The sequence below is a fragment of the Pelophylax lessonae genome (genome assembly GCF_965119305.1).
Source record: "Pelophylax lessonae genome assembly, chromosome: 4".
In the NCBI taxonomy this organism is placed as follows: Eukaryota; Metazoa; Chordata; class Amphibia; order Anura; family Ranidae; genus Pelophylax; species Pelophylax lessonae.
In genome coordinates, this window is record NC_138771.1 from 583,057,727 (window position 1) to 583,071,961 (window position 14,235).

At 41.8% G+C, this 14,235-nt stretch overlaps 1 protein-coding gene across 1 annotated transcript in view; it reads left to right on the forward strand.

Moving 5' to 3' along the window:
* The window catches only part of ADGRE5 (adhesion G protein-coupled receptor E5), a gene marked incomplete at its 5' end in the record, with an annotated part of 183,202 nt that overhangs the window by 161,071 nt on the left and 7,896 nt on the right, over nt 1–14,235 (forward strand). Inside the window, 5 exons of the mRNA XM_082256377.1 lie at nt 1,506–1,723; nt 4,835–4,901; nt 6,007–6,098; nt 7,957–8,125; nt 9,622–9,723. Of these exons, the coding sequence (XP_082112503.1) occupies nt 1,506–1,723; nt 4,835–4,901; nt 6,007–6,098; nt 7,957–8,125; nt 9,622–9,723 (648 nt within the window). The remainder of the gene's footprint in view (nt 1–1,505; nt 1,724–4,834; nt 4,902–6,006; nt 6,099–7,956; nt 8,126–9,621; nt 9,724–14,235) is intronic.

A 14,235-nucleotide genomic window follows, 5' to 3' on the forward strand; every position in this document is an offset into this window, starting at 1 on the left:
CCCCATCACCACCAGAAGCAGCCTTGTCCTTGTCAATTGCTGGACCTGTGGCAATGCAGAGAGAGGAGTCTGAAGAAGAGAAGTCAGAGGAGGAAGGTGGCTTTGAGGAGGTGGAATACCAGCCACAGCAGGCGTCCCAGGGGGCTTGTTGTCACCTTTCGGGGACCCTTGGTGTTGTACGTGGCTGGGTGGAGGAAGAGACCTTCAATGATGTCAGTGAGGACAAGGAACGGGACATGGCTAGCTTGGTATCCAACCTTGTGCAAATGGGGAGTTTGCGGTTGTGCAAATGGACTGACTGACTGACTGTTAAACGGGGAGTTTGGTCTGTCACTGTGAAGCGGGCGTAACCCTTACACTACTTGACCGATACAACATCATACCTGATCGTATTCACACACTGGATGTTTTAAAGCACGTTATTCCAAACAATTTAGGAATGTTAGGTGATTTCTGCCCTTTATGGATCAAAACCCGACTCTGCGTCAACTACGTAATTTTCCATGGGAGTTTTGCCATGGATCCCCCTCTGGCATGCCACAGTCCAGGTGTTAGTCCCCTTGAAACAACTTTTCCATCACTATTGTGGCCAGAAAGAGTCCCTGTGTGTTTTAAAATTCGCCTGCCTTATGAAGTCTATGGCGGTTCGCGAACATTTGCCGATGTTCGCGTTCGCGAACGGCGAAATTTAGGTTCGCGACATCACTACTCCTGACCTCTTCAGTTTTTTTTTAGTTCAGCCCCCGGGTTGAACGAAAGAAAATGGATAGTGTGTACCAGGCTTAACTCTCCCTGTAATCATAACACTAATATTCCTTGTAACACCAACCATAAAACTCCATGTAACCATAAAACTAATATTACCTGTAAACCAAACCATAAACCGCCTTGACACTAATCAACCTTGTAACCCTTACCCTAAACCTCCCTCTATGATTAAGCCCATACTGGACGAAACACGTTAGAGGGGGTTCCCCATAAAGCCATTTGTTTACAAAAAGGAATTCATTATATGCCAAGGCAATGTGCAGACAGGTGCCACTTTGTTGTAGTTGTCCCTGTAAAACTAACACTATTGCTCCCTGTAATTGTCGTTTGTCATTTATTTGAATGGGCTACACTAGTCACAATAAATGTGCCAAAGTATCTTGCGTACCTTTTGGGGCATTGAGCTTCCCATGTCTTTGGGGTCGCCATTGGGGTGCCATAAACAATGAATATACAATAATCCTCACACTAATGTTTCCTGTAACTCTTACTCCAGCCCTTTCTGTAACCCAACCTTTCATACTACTCTCCCTAATATTTGCATAGTTACCTTCCTTGCGTCATCATTTGTTCATGGGGTCAATATTTGGGCACCCCACAGGATCAGACACATGCTAGGATAAAGACCATGAAGCAACTAAACCGCAGACTTGATCTTATATCAGAATATGATCTTAAAGAAGGCAGTCGATATTATAATTGCTGCCTATTTTGTATTGATTGCAATTGTTTCTTAGACGGTATGTGGAATAGTGGCGGGACTCCTGCATTTCTTCTACCTCTCTGCTTTCTGCTGGATGTCTCTGGAAGGGTTGGAACTCTACTTAATGCTTGTCACAGTGTTCAAGACCCAAGTGAAGACTAGATACCTGCTGGCCATGGGATATGGAGTGCCAACTGTGATCATCATAATTAGTGCGGCAGTGTTTCCTACAGGATATGGGACCGACAAACAGTAAGAATTGTATTTGCTATAATATGAAAATTGAAAAGAATATTTGCAATGAAAATATGAAACATTAAGAAAAAAAAAAAAGGCTAATTTAAACTACTTGTCTACTAGAGCCATTCTTTCAGGTTTTGCACACACATTAAAATGCAAATTTTTAGACCTGAAAATGAGTTAAGCCCCAAATGTATACTTTCTGAAAGCAGAGACTCTGTATAATAAAATGGTGGTAGTTTCAGTGTTTTATACCACACGATATTATCGCATGTTTATCAAAAGCAAATTTGCAGTAAAAATACACTGAAGTTAATTTTAGTGCTCACAAACACAATATACGTTATAGGGGAGTGTGATGCGCTTCAGGGGTGTTCTGAATATTATATAAAGTGCTTTTGTGTAATTTTCCACCTATTAATCAATTATATGTATCAAAATAATTTTAAAATGCTATTGCATATGTTTAATTCCAAAATTCATAAATACATCCTTAGTTCATATAAATATAAAGTGCTTGTGTAGATATCCCATTCAGATATTATTATTAGCAAAAAGTGAATACGTGCTTCTTATAAAAAATATAAAAGTGCTCTGTGCATCCAGTGCCAATATAAATATCTCATCAACAGTGAAAAAAATATGTATATATCACATATGTGCAAAAAACAAATAAACATAGCAATGAGTGTCCAATCCAAATGGCGAGCCAAACAGTTCCAGATATTATCTGGTTGTACCAGATAGCTTTATATACAAATAAATAAATAAATAATGGTGATTGGATCGTGCAATTTCTTTTCCTCCACCTTTAATCTCCTTGAGTGATTCCACTTCTAGGTGTGCTATATTCTCACCTCAAAAAAGAGAATAATACGCCTGTATTATTTAGCCGGGGTTGGTGGTTGTTCCTCTCCCTCCTCTATTCCAGCGTGGTATCTGAGAGCCACAATCTCCTCCCAGGGATCCGTTTGTTCCTTCCCGATGTTGTGGTGTCTATGGGGACCTTTAGTGTCTTGCCTTGAGTGCGATCTTTTAGTTGTATATCACCTCCTTAGGGCTCATTAAAGTGATGGAACCATCATTGTGCAGTATTTCAGCATTTATTTAATATAAAAATAGCAGACTTACATTTAAAAATACTTTTGCCAGTATACGATAAACCGCAGTGGGAGCTCTGTCCTGTACCGCACGTCACTTCCTGGTTCCAGGTTCCTACGCATTGCGTCACGGTATATCCTCAGGGAATCCACGATCCAATCACCATTATTTATTTGTATATAAAGCTATCTGGTACAACCAGATAATATCTGGAACTGTTTGGACACACCATTTGGATTGGACACTCATTGCTACATTTATTTGTTTTTTGCACATATGTGATATATACATATTTTTTTCACTGTTGATGAGATATTTATATTGGCACTGGATGCACAGAGCACTTTTATATTTTTTATAAGAAGCACATATTCACTTTTTGGTAATAATAATATCTGAATGGGATATCTACACAAGCACTTTATTATGGCACCTTTAGGACCCAGCTGGCTCTGCCGCTCTGCCCATTTAAGCCCTTGTCCAAAATGGCGCTTTATCGGCCTGAGGAAGGAGCGCATGCTCCGACAACGCGTCGCCGGCGCCAGTACGCATCCCGGAAGTGACGTCAGAACGGCCGGTGCTGTGTCCCTAGTGTATGGGAAGTATCGATCTTCCATTCGCTACTGCCCAGGGCTTCGAGACCGCTTGTGCCATCCTGAATCCGGACATTGGGATCATCATTCCACTTTGCAATACTGCCATGTTGTTTTTATTACACCGCTTGTGAGTACCTGTTCACTGTGTCTATTAAACGTATGATCCTGATATACTGCACTCAGTGTGGCGCCTGTTTTCTCCCTGCACTTTATATTTATATGAACTAAGGATGCATTTATGAATTTTGGAATGAAACATATGCAATAGCATTTTAAAATAATTTTGATACATATAATTGATTAATAGGTGGAAAATTACACAAAAGCACTTTATATAATATTCAGAACACTCCTGAAGCGCATCACACTCCCCATATGTATATCTGTGACTGTTTTATAGTATCAGTTTAAGTGATGCAGCATTAGGGTGGTGGTTGGTATAGAATCCACAATAGCGCAGGAACCATACACCCTAATATACACAAACACAATATGTTACCCAATTTGTTGGTAAAACATGAGGTTCAATGAGTGAATAGAATAGAATATTTTTGGTGGGGTTTTTTTTTTCCATTTTTTTTTATGTACATTGTACCCCATTATCACATTGTATGAGGAAATTTGTCTCTACAAGCTAGCCTGTCACAGCTCCAATCAGTTGGAGCCACACCTACCGAGGGATAACAATACATTACCCATTTGATCTGGGTCCTTGGGTTTTACATGGATCATATACTGTATGTGATATTCAACATCTATTTAACCTCTGCATTTTAAAGCAGGAGCAAACTGCTGCAGAATAAAAAAAAACTGTAAGACAATGGCTTAATGTGCTAGTATGCATCACATCAAAATACTTACCTTAGAACTAAGCGTTTCCAGCGGTGCCCAGTCACTGCTGAGAAGGCTGACATCTTTCCCCGGTTTATCTTCCGGGTTCGTGGGCTCTGGTGCTATGAGTGGCCGTGATGACATCACTCCTGCGTATGCACGGGGGAGCCTTCAGCTCGAGCAAGAAGCTCTGAAGGTCAGGCATAGTGTGACGGACCTTCAGAGCGCATACGCTGGTGATGTCAGTGGCTGCATGCAGGGTGAATATCTCCTAAATGGTGCACGTTCAGGAGATATTAATTTTACCTACAGGTAAGTCTTATTATAGGCTTACCTTTCGGTAAAAATAACAAAGTGGGCTTTACTACTGCTTTAAGCCCGAATCTCTACATCTGATAATCCTTACAGGTAAGCCAGGGCATTGGAGGACCTGGTTGTGTTCCCCACAAACCTTATTATCAGTATCCCAGGTTTACAAGATAGCATGGCTTGGCAGACATTGTTTTGGGTCAGCATGAGAGAGGAACATTCCAAACTGAGAAGAGAATGCATGATAGATTAAGTCAACTAAAATTGTCCTTTTTTTAATGTGCAGCTGCTGGTTGTCCACTGATCGCAGTTTTATCTGGAGCTTCATGGGACCTGTGTGTGTCATTATCTTGGTAAGTGTCCTTCTCAGTACCACCGAATGAACTCATACAATGTTTGATTATTAGATAATGACCTTCATAAAAAAAAAAGGTCAGGTGGGGGGAGGTTATGGGACAGAAAGGTGGGCAGCAATAACCAAATCTCTCAGGTAATGTAACGTCAGGGCTCGATTACAAGCACAGGCCTTGGTGGCAGCCAAACCAGCTAATGACAAGACCTATGTATGTAATCAAACTGAAAAAAGTACAGATAAAGGTCCAATTCACTTCTAGCTCATTCATTTTGTTTTCAATCAAGCTGTGATGAAGGGGGCACTTTTGGACCTCTGAGGTGCATTGGATACTCTTTGGATTGTCCCCCTGACTTTTACTGGAATACATTCTTATCTGGACCTTTTAGCAGTGGTGTGGCACATCAATTTACATTTTTGTTACATTAAGCTACAAGCCAAGGCGACCATAGTGATCCTATGGGGTGTAGAAGCCGCCTGCCCGGGAACCAGATTATATACAGTACATCAACATCAATATTTTAAGATAGGAATGCCAATAAGATAACCTTACGGGTCCAGCATTATTTTTCCACTTTCCTCAAATATCCTAGGCAGACAGGAACAGAGTTAGGAAATATTAGGAACAGAGTTAGGTCTCAATGTTGCAGTAACTAAGACATAGGAGAAGTAAGGGGCTAAAGCCTGGTACACACTACTAGTTCTTTTTAATAACAATCCGATGTTAGTACAGCAATCTTCTCCACTGAGCAGTTATGTTCAGACAGGTGGTCAGCTTCTGCTCCAGAACACTCTGGTCAGTGCTCTTAGCCATTGGCTATTGGCTGAGAGTGCTGATCGCGAGCCGGTCAGTTGCTGGTTTTTCAGCATGCTGGGCCAACAGAAGCCGGCCCAAAGGCCGTGTGCCATACACATGGACTTTTATTGAACCGGCCAATGTCGCCCGACAATCGGCCCATGTGTACTAGGCTTAACTCAGCCCAATCTGCACCAATAACTAAAATATCACTTTAGGATGGGCTGCCCCTTTAAATCCCTGGGAGCAAAAACAGAGCTTTACGTCGCCATCTGCTGTCCATTATTAAAATCTTTCTCCCGCCTTTCAGATTAATTGTGGAATTTTTGTATTGACTGTTTGGAAACTGGCTGAGAAAATGACAGCGATCAACCCAGAGCAAGGCAAATTGAAACGCATAAGGTAAACATCTTTTACTACATTTATTATGTACAATATGCAGTGTTACTTCCTGTAGTTCTGTTTATTTATTCTTCATATGGTAAAAGTCTCTGCACTTGACTTTTACAGATTAACAGTGTTCTTTTCTACATTCACATGGAGGGTTATACAGCTGGCATCTGGTCTGCGAGTTAAGTTAGGGCAAGGTGTATTGCGTTGGGGCAGCCCATCAATTTGACTAGGTTTCCTAATGCACCAAAATGCACAATTTTGGCAGTGCAACTCAATGCGTGTTGTACTACAATGAGCATTTACAAGCGAGGTCTGTTCAAAATGAATGGCACCGCAACGCAACTTTCATACTGCAGGTTGCTGCAATAAAACAATGTGAAACTTTATTATTAAAATACCTAAGAAGGATATCAATCAAGAAAATCATTGTAAAAGCCTATTGGCTATAGATAAAAAGGTAATATGTTGCCAAACAATCAATATAAATGCGAACTTATAAAAAGAAGAAATCTCGGTCTGTATGGGGCCAGCACAGTGTCTACATCCTCTGACTGCCTCAATTAGCAAAAGTATGAAGATCTAGGACACACCACCTGCCACATTATACAAAAAAAGATTAGTTAAACCCACAAGTGCTTTTTTTTTTTTTTTTTTTAAACACTGCTATTCCCTTTAGGCTACGTTCACATCTAGGCATTGCTATTTTATAGGCGTTTTACAGGCGTTTTTTTATAGGCATTTTATAGGCGTTTTTTTGCAGGTGTTTGGAGGAAGGCATTGACATCCAACAAAAACGCCTGTAATCTGCCTAAAAAGAAGCTCATGTACTTTTTGGAGCGTCGGGCGTTTTGCTCAAGGTGTCGGAACACTCAGATGTGAACAGGGGCCATTGAAATGTATAGGATTGTTGGGCGTTTTTTGAGCTGATCCTTAGAGCTGAAAAACGCCCCAAAACGCTTACATGTGAACTTAGCCTTATACTGGCTTCTGATATTTACAAATGCATCGATTTAGAAATTTGGATGAAAGGTTTAGCACTGGGAAACACTTTTTGAAAGATAAATTGTGCATTTGATATGCAATTATATAGATCAGACCAAAATGAGGGGCGAATGAGGAGGACAGAGGGACAGGGGGACTTTGTTCCAAATCAGGGACAGTACCTCGAAATCAGGGAGCTATGCAACAGTTAGTGTCAAAGTGCATGCATATACTATCAGAAATAGCTTTCACCAATTCAACTTGCATAGGAGGTATGCCAAAAAAGTGTTTACTGTCCAAGTAGTATATTAGAGCAAGACTACACTATACACTGAACATATAGGCAAAGAAAGACCATGCCTTCTAGAACACTACACCGTGGGTTGATGAATCAAAGACAGAGTTGTCTGGTCACAGTAATAGTAGACATGTTTAGTTCAAACCCAAAGGAGGAGAACCTCATGACATCTGTGAGTTGATGTCTGAGACTGATGGACAGCTGTGCAAAAACACCCACAAAATAATTTCTGCTGAAGGGGCAATATCAGCTTCTGAGGCCAAGGATGTTCTCACGTTTTCTACAGTACATGTTACATCTATTGATATTTTTGTTAAATAATTGTTGAATTTGAAAATGGAATTTTCCTTGTTTTTTTACAAGTATATGACTATGTGTAGGTATTGCTTGAATGAAGATCTAATGTTTGCCTGTGCAAATATGTTTAAAAAGTCAACAATTTACATGGGGTGTGCTTTTTATTTCACATTACTATATCTGTCTAGACTTACTATTTGGTAGCTATCTGAATTCAGTTTGTGCCTATTATGTAGATGACTTGCATAATTCTGACAGAATAAGCTCTAACTTTTGATTCTGAACTATTAGGAGTTTGACGGTGACCTCAGTTGCCCAGCTGTGCATTCTGGGGTGTTGCTGGGCATTTGGATTCCTCATGTTTGGGAAGACAGAGTTAGTTTTTGCATACGCATTCACCATCTGCAACGTTCTGCAAGGAATACAGATCTTCTTCCTGCACTGCCTCATGAACAAAAAGGTTGGTAGAACATAAAAGGTGTGGTGATTGGCTGAAAAGCAGGGTTGGATCGCTGCATGGCTGACATAGGCCAAGGGGGCGGCGCAAAGCCATCCACACATTATGTTGCTGATGGCCAATAATGCATTCCTAAATATAATTAAAGTTTCCAAAAAGCAAACAAGAGAAACCCTGGGAAATGCATACCTTGTGCAGTTAAACCTTTAATGATCAAAGTTTTAAAATCAACAATGGTTCCACTGTGTACAGGTGCCCCACAATCCTTATATCTGCTTAGAATGCGACATTTAGGAGACACCACCTTGCAGCATCCCGTTCCACAAGTCCAGCTAGACTCTGCTACCTATCTCTCGTGACAGAGTGGATCCCGCCGGGAACCAGTGCGAACCCATGCGTGCATATAATTAAGTCTTTATCATCATGCGGCTAGGTCCCTAGGGTCTCCGCCATGCTGGGGGCAATGACCGCTCGGTAGGTAGGATATGAACCGCTTCCCTCACTAGGCATGAGACCCGTCACCCCTGCCAATACCACTCTCCCACTATCTGGTTGTTATATCCTCCTTGGCTTGTACTTGCTCCTAGCAATGGCATGTCACCACTTCACCCCGTGTGTATGCATTACCGACCTTTCATGACTTTTTACTCGCATTATCAGCAGTAATGCATTTTTATTTGCTGCTAATATCATTTACATGCTCTAAAAAGTGCATAAAAAAAATGGACATGCAACACACGGAAGTGCACTAGTGTACACGTGTTGGCATGCATTAAAGGTAGGTGTGACCGAGCCCTTATTTAAAGATAGAAACATTCAGAATAGCGATTTTTCTCAACAAGGGATCTAAATGACTTCAACTGGACCTGCTTTAAAGCGATCCAGTTGCCAAATGGAAGTAAAAATCAGCTCACTGTAATAGAAGATAAATACTTACCTCTTCAACAGGTGGTGTGCTAAAACTTTGCTCTTGAAGAGCTCCAAGAGTGGCTGCTATCTGACACTTCATGGTTTGTCAGTTATTGCATCCCCCACTGGGTAATATGTTTTCTTTCCACCAACTCTTAACTACTGTAAGCCGGAAAGCTGTGGGGATAGGCAGGAGGATCCATTGAGCGCAGTAGCGACCAGGAGATCGACACCCCCAAAAGTGTTGGTTCAGCTTAAGATTTTGGCGGACAAATTTTTTCTGAACGCAAAGGTGTTTCCACAACATAGGCAGAAGGAAAGGTATTTACATTCTCCTTACTTATTACAGGTATTCTTATAGCACCGACAATTTACACAGTCAATTACAAATATATATTGTACATTCACATCAGTCCCTGCCCTCAAGGAGCTTACAATCTAAAGGTTTTTTTTCTACCTATGTTGATATTCTTGATCGAATTCTTTTATTAAGAAAAGGGGCTGAAAACGATAGATTGCTCCATGGTCAGTAAATAATTTATCATTTACCTGTTTACTTTTTCAAAAATGCCACTTTTTTTTTTCCACAGGTTCGGGAAAAATATGTTGAAGTGATTTGTGCACTCGCTCATTTCAGGTCTCCACTCTACTCCGAATTCAGCAACAGCACCAATGTAAATACACAGAGCAGGGTAAGAGGAAGCCTTTATATTCTTTTAGCCACATTTAGGGATAACTCCATTCATTATAGGAAATTCAATATGGAGCAGGTTATGTAGTTTGAATTATAAAGGTTACTTTCAGCACATGCAGAGCTGCAATATTTTGTGCTCAACAAATATTCTAGATACCTTACCTTAATCTTCTGTCTTGGAGGGTTCTCATTTATCTAGGTCATGGTATGTCAAATTGTAGTTAGTCACAATAAATTGTACTTATTCTGTAAGGGGGTGTCCCATGTCCAATTTAAAACCTAACTACGGCTGTAACTTGGTGCAAAAGATGAAGTTAGCCTTTAGGATGGGCTTTTTATCTTTATCATCTTTCAAGATTGGGATCTCATTCACTGGAACCATCTGTGCCCTAGTCAAGTAGGAAATGGCCAGATCAACAGCATGAGATACCTATTTTATTTTTTTAGAATTCCGCCTCTATGGGGTACTACTGAGTCAAAAGGTGAGCCCAATACATCATTCATTATGTCCTACAAACGAGGGATCACTGGGAAGGATTTGGGATGTTTTGTGGCTGCCAGAACCCAAACCCAGTGACTTTTGGAGAGGAGACCCCCACAAGCGTTAACTTCAAGTTAATATGCACCATATCAGCTAGGAAATCCACAGTGGTCTGTGACTGAGACAGCCCTGGACCCTGAGATTTCTCCTGGACTTCCTCATCTAGAGAGAATTTCCAATCACCTGAAGGCTTCTTCCATTTGAGGATGATCCATCAACACCTCATCCTCCCCCAAAATGGAGAGTGGGGGAAGAAGAGCTCCCCACGCTTGTGTCCGAGGCATTCCAAGTTAGAAGCTCCGAGAGCTGATCTTAAAAACCAGTAGCGCAGAGAATCCTTCCTTCAACACAAAAGAAGATTGTGCATAAGATGGTGGAAATACCATATAAAGGCAGGGCTAATCTAACATTTCAGGGAGCCATTAGAGGGGGTCCTCCCTAACTAAAAGAAGTATTAGACAGCCCACCCCTTTAACCCCCCCCCGTGGGGCCATGGCTTGCTGAGGACGAATAGGCCCGCAGTACTCTAAAGGGGAGCAGCTGAGAGGCATTTCAGTCCAAGCTGCAACACCTATGTGGCAAGTCACCCTAAAATAGACAAGTGTCCCAATACTAGCTGCTATCCACTGGCACTGACTGAGCTGTAGTGCAGGGATAGACAACCTCGGCACTCAAAGTGTGGTGAAACTACAAATCCCATGTGGCATTGCAAGACTTTGATAGCCACAGACATGACCCCCCCCCAAAGACATGGGCATGATGGGATTAGTAGTTTCACAAGAGCTGGAGTGCCAAGGTTGCCTGTCCCTGATGTAGGGGCTGAGAACAGAGCCACTGGAGCTGTATTTGCAGAAGTGTCGAACACACATGCAGTTGCAAAAATGGCACCTACACAGATGTGTGTGTGAGGATGTTGTTGTCACATGCATCATGGCGGTCCACCCCTTTCGAACACCACTACAGCGTCGTAGTGCTACACACCGGAATCTCAGCCTGTATTGTCCCAAAGCACAACTTTGTAAAGGACTACCATATGCTCTACCATCAGAGGTACTTACCAGTCTAGCTGCAGGGCCAAAACGTCCAATCTTCCCCCTCTCACAGCTGCCCTATAGAAAGCTTGACTCCCTACCAGGAGGGGTACTGCCCTGGACCTGTAAAGCACCCTGCCAGTGACATATTCTTTAGCCTGTTCCCACTCTTTGCATGCAGGGTCCACGTCCACTTGGACCTGCAGGCGACCTATACAGTTGATGCCCATTTCTGCCTTAGCAGGGGTATTTAGATTAGTGTGAAAAACAGGGGGCTAATGCAAGCCATAAATGGATTGAGTTTCAACTAGTCCAGCATAAACCAGACAAATTTTGATGCATCTATCGCCATTCCCGTTCGAGAGGAGTTAAATGGATCAACTCCTCTCCAACTGTTGGTATATTTTTGTTTGAGTGCTGGTCAGTCTTTTCTTACATCAGAGGAGTCCCCGGAGTCAGAATACAATAGCACAGCAGGAAGGATTCCTTCTTCCACCCAGATTGTGTGGATGGAGAAATCCCTTCATTGATCACCTGGCTGATCAAAAAAAGAAAAAAAATGATCCCTCTATAACTAGCTTAACGCGGAGCTCCAGTCTTTTTTGCTTTTATTAAATGTCAGCAGCTACAAAAAGTGTAGCTGTTGACTTTTAATGAACACACTCACCTGTCTTAGGATCTAGCGATGTGGCTGCCCGAACCCTCAAGACTCTCCCTCTCCTTGGCGCCGGCATTACATTTGTGGGCACCCAGCTATGACAGCTTGCGACTTCATCAGGACCTGTGATGTGTCCCAAAAGATTACAGGGAGGGGAGAACTGGTGTGGGCACCTGTCAAAACTAGGTAACCACTCACCCAAACAAATAACATGCCAAATGTGGCATAGGAGGGGGAAGGACTGCTTAAAGCGGAACTTCCTTTTTGGGTGAAGCCCTGCTTTACCCTGTGACACAAGAATTTCAGAGACATCTGCAGGCACATCCATCACCCGACACTAGCTCAAACTGAGACCTAGCCAAGCTGGAAGAGTTATGCTTGGCCAGGAAAAAATTTTGGCCAGTGTCCATTCACCTAAAGATGGCAGAATTACCCAGGAAGTCATGAATTTGAAGTACAGTAAAACCTTGGATTAAGAGTAATTTGGTCTGAGAGTGTTTTGCAAGACAAGCAAAATTTTGTTTTATCAATTTTGACTTGATAAACAAGCGATATCTTGATATACAAGTAGCATCGTGTCACAACTGAGTATAAAAGAGAAGAGAGGTGCCTCTAAGTGTAGCAATATGGTTACATTTATTGAAGGTACATTTAGCAACTCACATGATTGATGATTAAAATAGGCACATCTTAATACAGTGCCTTGCAAAAGTATTCACCTCCTTGGCATTTTTCACGTTTTGTTGCCTCACAACCTGGAACATGGATTGTTTGAGGATTTGCATAATTTAATTTACAGAACATGCCCACAACTTTTTTGAAGCAAACAACAAATAGGACAAAATAACAGAAAAAGTCAATGTGCATAACTATTCACCCCCCCTAAAGTCAATACGTTGTAGAACCACCTTTTGCGGCAATCACAGCTCCAAGTCGCTTTGAATAAGTCTCTATGAGCTTGCAACATCTTACCACTGGGATTTTTGCCCATTCCTCCTTGCAAAACTGCTCCAGCACCTTCAAGTTGGATGGTTTGCACTTGTGAACAGCAATCTTTAAGTCTGACCACAGATTTTCTATTGGATTGAGTTCTGGGCTTTGACTAGGCCATTCCAACACATTTACATGTTTCCCCTTAAACCACTCAAGTGTTGCTTTAGCAGTGTGTTTGGGGTCATTGACCTGGTGGAAGGTGAACCTCTGTCCTAGCCTCAAATCACGCAGAGAGTGGTACAGGTTTTGCCCAAGAATATCCCTGTATTTAGCACCATCCATCTTTCCCTCAACTCTGACCAGTTTCCCATTACCGGCTGCTAAAAAAAAAACATCCCCACAGCATGATGCTGCAACCACCATGTTTCACTGTGGAGATGGTTTTCTTTTGGTGATGTGTTGGGTTTGCACCAGACATAGCGTTTTCTTTGATGGCCGAAAAGTTCAGTTTTAGTCTCATCAGACCAGAGCTCCTTCCTCCATACCTTTTGGGAGTCTCCCACATGCCTTTTCACAAACTCAAAACATGCCGATTTGTTTTTTTGCTGAAAGTAATGGCTTTTTTCTGGCCACTCTGCCATAAAGCCCAACTCTATGGAGCGTACGGCTTATTGCCCTCCTATGCACAGATACTCTAGTCTCTGCTGTGGAACTGCAGCTCCTCCAGGATTACCTTAGGTCTCTGTGCTGCCTCTCTGATTAATGCCCTCCTTGCCCAGTCTGTGAGTTTTGGTGGGCGGCCGTCTTTTGGCAGGATTGCTGTTGTGCCATGTTCTTTCCATTTGGTTATGATGGTGCTCCTGGGGATCATCAAAGATTTGGATATTTATTTATTTATTTTTTTTAAGATAACCCTGACTTGTATTTAACAACATTGTTCCTTACTTGTTTGGAGAGTTGCTTGGTCTTCATGGCAGTGTTTGGTTAGTGGTGCCCCTTGCGTAGGTGTTGCACTCTCTGGGGCCTTTCAAAAAAAGCTGTGTATGTAATGACAGATCATGTGACACTTAAGATTGCACACAGGTGGACATCATTTCACTAATTATGTGACTGCTGAAGGCAAGTAGTTGCACCAGAGCATTTATGGGCTTCCTAACAAAGGGGGTGAAATACATACGCACATGCCAATTTTCTTTTTTCTATTTCTAAAGAATAGTTTTATGTATATATTTCTCTCATTTCACTTCACCAACTTAGGCTATTGGGTTCTGATCCATCACATAAAATTCAGAATAACAAAACATTGAACTTAAGGCTGTAATGTAACAAAATAGGTCAAAAGTAAAT